General features: G+C 37.5%; 2 protein-coding genes across 2 annotated transcripts; both read right to left on the bottom strand.

The window, feature by feature from the left end:
• Nucleotides 1-545: 545 nt before the first annotated feature.
• Nucleotides 546-1526, bottom strand: LOC118816256 (trace amine-associated receptor 13c-like). The gene has a single exon (XM_036582777.1). It carries the CDS (start codon nucleotides 1524-1526, stop codon nucleotides 546-548), a length of 981 nt encoding a protein of 326 aa, XP_036438670.1.
• Nucleotides 1527-5366: 3840 nt separating this feature from the next.
• On the bottom strand, nucleotides 5367-6350 carry LOC118816254 (trace amine-associated receptor 13c-like). Its single transcript, XM_036582776.1, has one exon. The coding sequence runs from the start codon at nucleotides 6348-6350 to the stop codon at nucleotides 5367-5369; it is 984 nt and encodes a 327-aa protein (XP_036438669.1).
• Nucleotides 6351-7672: the final 1322 nt, after the last annotated feature.

Genomic DNA, 7672 nt, shown 5'->3' with positions numbered 1-7672 from the left:
TTGGGATAACAGTTACAACACGTGTCTGTTTGTAAACATACAATTTTTTAGAGAAAAAGTCATCAGCTGAACATCAGAAGGACTGAAAAAAGCAATTACCTGCTTGTTATTGCTGTACATTTAACATTGTGAACAAATTACCCAAGAGTAGATGATGTGATAATTGTAAGGCCCTTCATCAGTGCAGACTCTGTTTTTAATATTTGAAGTGTTAAAACTAGTTTAACTTGGTTAGAGTTATGTTCTTTAAACATGACTCACAGTGTCACAAAGTGTGACTTCCAGAAATCTGGGAAACAGTGAACTTTATAATAATGCACAGCTTAAGAGGCCTGTTGCTGAAATGAAAGCCTCGTAATAGGCCATTTTAAAGGCCGAGTCTACAAAGGCATCTACTTTTGAAGTTTAGAGGATGCTGTGTGGTGTTCCAGAGTATGGTACAATCCAAGTACACTTTCTTGTCATAGAACTAATGTGTAAATGCAATCAACTAAGTGCCTACAACTCTGAAGTAGTGTGCCAAACTGTAATACCCATTTCATTCATTAAAGAACATTCATCAGTGCAGAATCAGTGTCAAATATTTGAAAAGTCAAAGTGAGTTTAACACACTTCCTAAACCACGGATAAAACAAAGCATAAATAACTGGATTAATGGTGGAATTCAGATAAACCAGCATTAAGGCTTTTTGAAATGATCCCACTTCAAGTTCTATTACATTAACTAATATGCTACAAACAAAATATGGAAATAAACAAGCTAAAAACACTGAAACCAGAATGCCAAGTACTTTAGCTGCTTTTCTCTCTGATTTCATTGAGTCTGTTGTGTTCTTTGTTTGAGTATGAATGTTAAGGTTTCTGATTGCAGTGGCATGTTTCCTTGCAATAACAAAAACTAGAGTATACAGTATGATTATAATAGAACATGGGAAAACAAATGTCAACAAAAGATCAACCAGAGACCAGACCTCATCCAAGACCAGAAAGCTCTGGCCAAGGCACATTACCTGACCTGCGTAAAATCCATTGAAGTACTGAAGTGCTGTATTGTAAAACAGCAACACAAACCAGTTTGATAAAACTACAATGCACATTATTTTCACAGAGACTGTTTCAGTGTAGAGGAACGGATTAGAGAGAGCAAAATACCGATCGACTGCGATTAGAGCCACATTGTATATTGATGTGGTTGTGAGAAACAAGGAGATCGATATGTAGCATAAGCAGTAAACTATACTGAAAATCCAACATGATTCGATCATCCATATTAATGCTGCTGGCATCACAAGAGCTCCGACCAGAAAGTCTGACACAGCCAGAGAGAGGATGAGCATGTTAGTTGGTGTGTGGAGCTGCTTGAAGTGACAAACAGAGATGATGATCAGCAGATTTCCACACACTGTTAGCAGAACAGCAGCAGCTGCACACACATACAGAAACACATACACTGCAGTAGAAACAGATCTCTCTGGACAGGTATAAGGGGGACACTCATCAGTTTCATTAACCCCAGTAAAATTCATGGATCCAATACTTAAAATGTCAAATATTTAAACCAGATATTCTGTGAGGCTACATGCAGCAGTGTCCAGCTACATGACTTATGGAAGTGAGGGCAGGAAGTCAGCAGTGCTGAATTTATATAGTTTGGAAGCTCACGCCCACGTGTAATAGTTTCATGTTTATGAGCAACAGTGTGATTACTCTGACCTGATGCAGCCACATTTTCTCCTTTTGTGCTTCAACACAGACTAACAGACTACATACTCAGTTGGTGAAATTAAAACCAAATGTAGATGTTAGCAAATTTTCTTTTGACTTGTATTAAATGGAAAACAGTACAAAAACGTAATATTGGATGTTACTTTATGATATGTATATATACACTCATTCCAAATTTGATCCTATAACACATCCCAGAAAAACTAGGACAGGAGCATGTTTACCACTGTGTTACATCACCTTTCCTTTTAACAGCACTTAATAATTATTTCGGGACTGAAGACACCAATTGATACAGTTTTTATAAGCAGAATTTTTGCAATTCTTCAATTACACAACTCTTCAGCTGTGCAACATATACATGGTTTTGTTGACGTATTTTGCACTTGATAATGCATCACAAATTTTTAGCCGGAGACTGACAGGCCTGTCTAGCACCTGCACACTGATTATGCAGCAGAATACTTCTTCGCGTTGTTATGTGGAGCATGGACATCCCTGAAAAAGATTCTAGAAGGCTTCATATGTTCCTCCAAAATATGTATATATTTTTCAGCGCTAATATTGCTTTCACAGATGTGCAAATTATGCCATTGGCACTAATACACCCCCATGCCATGACAGTCGCTGGCTTTTGAAGTTTACACTGGTAACAGACTGGATCGTCCTTTACTTCTTTGGCCCTTAGAACACAATGTCCATTATTTCCATCAACAGTCTGAAGGGTTGACTCGTCAGACCACAATACATTTCCACTGTGGATCAGTCCATTTCGGATGAGTACAAGCCCAGAGATGTCAGAGGCGTTTCTCCATGTTGTTAACGTAAGGCTTCCACTGTGCATAGCACCGTCTTGCATTTGTGAATGCAGCGGTTTATTGACAATGGTTTGAAAGTATTGTCAATATTGTCAGTATTCTCAAACTCATGTGGTGCTATCCATCACAGAAGCATGCACGTTTTTAATGTAGTGCCTTCTGAGGGATCAAAGGTTACAGGAATTCAGTTGTGGTTTTTGGCCTTGCTTTTTACACACAGAGATTTTTCTAGATTCTTTGAATCTGTTGATGATATTCTGAACTGTAGAGGGTGAAATACCCCAAATCCTTGCAAATGACTGATTAGGAACATTGTTCTTAAACAGCAGGACTAGTTGCTGATGACTTTTTTGGCAAAGTGGCGAGCCTCAACCCATCCTTGCTCATAAAGGACTGGGCATTTCCTGGACGCTCCTTTTGTATCCAAGCATGATCACATCAGTTACATATTTTATGAACATTAAACACAATTCTTAGCCTTAAGTAGCTTTAATGTAGAATGTCCCAGCTTTTTTGGAATGTGTTTCAGGCATCCCATTTCAGAGTGAGCATATATTTACAAAAAACAATGAAACTGATAAAACTTTAACTATCTTGTTTTTGTATTGCTTTCGTATAAATACAGATCACAGTGGAATTACAAATGACTGTTTTCTGTTTTTATTTGCATTTCACATACTGTCTCAACTTTTTTGGAATTAGGTTTATACATTTCCATTAAAAAACCCAAGGTGCTTAAACTTGTTGTTATTTCAGTTAAATATCTAATTGGGCCGCTCTGCATTTACATTGCTGCCGTATTTCAAAAGTATTTGAAACATTCTGATTCGCTCGATACATTTTAATACATTTGATTCAATTTTTTAACACATTTAGTGAACAAAAAACACAAAAATGGAAAACACAAAGCACTCTGCACCACACACATAAAAAGGTTGTACTCACACTGCAGACATGACACTGCAGGCTAATTTTTGAAGTAGTAATTTTTCCTCTTTTTGGACTCCAGTCCACAAGAAAACTGTGTTTTAGGTCACTGAAAATTGAACTTTTGGAAAATAATCTCTAGGGTGGAAATTTTTAAATATCAGTTTTCTGTACATTCATGTAAATAGATGTTTTTGAAAACACTGACATCATGCATATAGTTATTGTTGTTTCACATATAGTAAGCATGCTTTAGGACAGTGTTTCTCAGCCTAGTCCTTGGGGCCCACCAGACAGTTCCAAGGTTTTGTTATTTTTGTTTTTTGTTGTTTTATGTTGGGATCTGGGATTAAGCACATTTGTGAAACCATCAGGTAGTTGAGTTGAGAAACACTGCTTTAGGACTCTGCATGTCTGACATAGCTGATGAGCGGGCTGTTTTTGTGTGGCTGGTAATATTAGATATGTTTACAAAATATTATCGATCACACACACTGTTTCTCTTATCTTTGCTACAGAGAAATAATTGGAATACTAAAGCAAAGTTCCAGAGTTAACCTAGCTCCATAAGAGAACTTTGTTTGCCATGCAAGTGTGGTTCTTTTGTTACTTGTGCACTTTTCACACTGAGTAAAATAACATTTTCAGTAGCGATGCAGAAGATCTGATGTCATGCCTTGGCTAAAAGTGCTTTTATTTATTTGCACATATGATTTAGAAGACAGGGTGGGTGCTGTATTTTTCAAAGCACAAAGTGTGAAAAGGACAGTAATTTTTAATACATACATACATACATCATCTAAACCGCTTATCCTTCTGGGTCACGGTGGGGTGCTGGAGCCTATCCCAGCTGTCATTGGGCAGAAGGCAGGATACACCCTGGACAGGTCGCCAGTCCATCGCAGGGCAGACAGACAGACATACATACATACATATACAATCACACACTCACACCTAGGGGCAATTCAGCACGTCCAATCAGCCTGACTGCATGTCTTTGGACTGTGGGAGGAAACCGGAGTACCCGGAGGAAACCCACGCAGACACAGGGAGAACAGACAAACTCCACACAGAAAGGACCCTGGTCGCCCGGCCGGGAATCAACCCCAGGCCCTTCTTGCTGTGAGGCGACAGCGCTACCCACTGCGCCACCGTTAAGTTTAAGTTTAATTTGTTTATGAGACCATTTGTGTATAACGTGAAACATAACTACTGACAGATAAATACAAGCACTTCTTTTCAAGATTAATCAATTAACCAAAAGCATAATTAACTGATTAATAAATTATGCAAATAGTCAATGGTTAAAGAACTCATATGCAGTTCAACCAACAGAAATATATCCTTTTGAGATAGTTCTTAATTATATAAATACAACTGGTTACCACAAATCATTAAAATCACGTTTCATTCATTTAAATATAATTGTTTGACCAAGAGAGAAATAAGAGAATAAACGTTTTACAGAGAAGCTAACTTACATATCTACTGACACGTCTTTAAATCTAAAAACTACTTAAAAAGACTAAGTCAGTGTTTGATGCAAACACTTCTTATTAATATCTGTGCTGTCCACAGCTTTGCTGCAAATGTCAGACTTTGACAAGGGAGATGCAGCAAGATAATCCAGTACCTTACTACCTTACCTGACTTTTCAAATTATGTTTAGGGACGTACTAAAGGTGTTTCATTTAGTATAGAAAATACTCAAGCCTGTTCATCCCCCTGTAGTCAGTCTCTAAATGATTTTGAAGGTTAAAACAGACAAAAAGGTCTGGACTCCAGTATCCAGAGTATAATGCAGAGTATTTCAGTTGCTGCCAATTACTATAATTATAAATGCACTCAGTGTCCACAAACCTGAAATACTCTGTCAACTGTAATTCATTTAATTCATTAAAGAACATTCATCAGTGAAGAATCTGGGTTGAATATCTGTAGAGTTAAAGTGAGTTTAACACACCTCCTAAACCACGGATAAAACAAAGCATAAATAACTGGATTAATGGTGGAATTAAAATAAACCAACAACAAAACGTTTTGAAATACTCCTGCATCAGTTTCTACTGCATTACCTAACACAGTATAAATAAAGTATGGAAATAAACAAGCTAAAAACACAGACACCAGAATGCCAAGTACTTTAGCTGCCTTTCTCTCTGACTTCATAGAGTCTGTTGTGTTCTTTAAGGTCTCAGTCTGAGTATGAATTTTAAGATCTCTGATGGCTGTGGCGTGTCTCTTGGCTATAATAAAAACTAGAGTATACAGTATAATTATAACAGCACATGGGAAAACAAATGTCAACAGAAGATCAACCAGAGACCAGACCTCATCCAAGGCCATGAAGCCCTGCCCAGGACACAGACCTGAGAAGAATCCACAGAAGTACTGAAGAGCTATATTATAAAACAGCAATACAAACCAGTTGGATAAAACTACAATGTACATTGTTTTCACAGAGACTGTTTCAGTGTAGAGGAATGGATTAGAGAGAGCAAAATACCGATCAACTGCGATTAGAGCCACATTGTATATTGATGTGGTTGTGAGAAACATGGAGATCGATATGTAGCATAAGCAGAAAACCAAACTGAAAATCCAACATGATTCGATCATCCATATTAATGCTGCTGGCATCACAAGAGCTCCAACCAGAAAGTCTGACACAGCCAGAGAGAGGATGAGCATGTTAGTCGGTGTGTGGAGCTGCTTGAAGTGACAAACAGAGATGATGATGAGCAGATTTCCACACACTGTTAGCAGAACAGCAGCAGCTGCACACACATACAGAAACACATACACTGCAGTAGAAACAGATCTCTCTGGACAGGTATAAGGGGGACAATCATCAGTTTCATTAACCCCAGTAAAATTCATGGGTCCACTATCTCCAGTATTAGTAATATACTTAAATATTTAATTCAGATCTTCTGCTGTGTGGCTGCATCCAGCAGTGTCCAGCTTCGTGACATAAAGAAGTGAGGGTGGCAGTCAGCAACTCTCAGATTTATGTGGCTTAGAAGCTCACTCCCATGTGTAATAGTTTCATGTTTATGAATGATGCAGCATGTGCTACTTAAAACAAATAACAACTCTGACCTGATGTAATCACACTGTTCCTCAATGTACATTATTTATTTGTGTATTTTTTTCTTCTGTACTCCAGCACCAACTGACAAGCTGCACTACATTTAAAAAAAAATTGTTGGTGCTTGGGCCCATCTGTATTTACACTGACACCCTACACTTCATAGCCTTATAACTCCAGATGTGAGTCACGTATGTATATCTCATGATAAGGGTGACTCTCTACAGATTCAGGAAACGTTTGAAACGTTTATTTGCACTGTATTATCACTGTATTGTGGGTCCCATAGGGTTAAATACATTTAATTAAAAACCTTCTCAGACGAAAGTAATATACAAAAGCTAACACACTGTAAATCTGAGCCATGTTTTTAGAGTTGCTAGTTTCCTGATCTTCCTAGTTTCCCCATTATTTTGCCCTTAGTTCCTCGTGTTTGTTTATTAAGATGTTGTCCGATTTTGATGCTGTCTTTGTTAGTTAACACACTGCATGCAGGTAAATGGCAGTAAATGACAAAGGCTCAAAATTTAGCAGTGAATAACCGCTAAAAAAAACTTAGTAAAGCTGTTTAAAGGTTTTACAATACTGTTTGATTTTCAGCTAGTTTTGTTTTAGTTCAGCAAACAGAATAAACATATTGGCTGACATGAGGTGCATGAATAAATTATATTTAATTAGGCTATGTGCTATAAATTGTGTGTTAATGCAAGGCAGTTTCATACACAGTGGCAGGTCAAAGTGCTTTACACAAAGAGCAAATAAAAACAATAGATAATTATACAGCTCATAACATTCCTGAGGTCTAGCACAAAGGGTTTTGCAAGGATTGTGACAAAAATGTAAGAAGTGCCTAATTAAGAATTACAACGGTGATTTTACTTGAGTCATGCACTCGGTAATGTACAGAGATTTGTTTATCCACTTGTATATGGATTTTATTTGAAAAAGTATTTTGTGTGTGTGTGTTTTGCCCCCTGTACACATGATAATTTAGTCACTGAAAATGGAATTCATATGTTGTATTTCCTGAAGGTCAGATGCGGTACTTGCTGAGTGGATATTTCCTTTCGTTCACAGCTTCAGGCCAAAGGATGTATACCAAATGAGTTAC

The sequence above is a fragment of the Colossoma macropomum genome, unplaced genomic scaffold (assembly GCF_904425465.1).
Source record: "Colossoma macropomum unplaced genomic scaffold, Colossoma_macropomum, whole genome shotgun sequence".
Classification (NCBI taxonomy): Eukaryota; Metazoa; Chordata; class Actinopteri; order Characiformes; family Serrasalmidae; genus Colossoma; species Colossoma macropomum.
This window is presented reverse-complemented; position numbering and strand designations above follow the sequence as displayed.

Excerpts from the sequence above, each read along its gene's own strand:
- LOC118816256 (XM_036582777.1), bottom strand. The coding sequence starts at position 1,526 with ATGAATTTTACTGGGGTTAATGAAACTGATGAGTGTCCCCCTTATACC.
- LOC118816254 (XM_036582776.1), bottom strand. The coding sequence starts at position 6,350 with ATGAATTTTACTGGGGTTAATGAAACTGATGATTGTCCCCCTTATACC.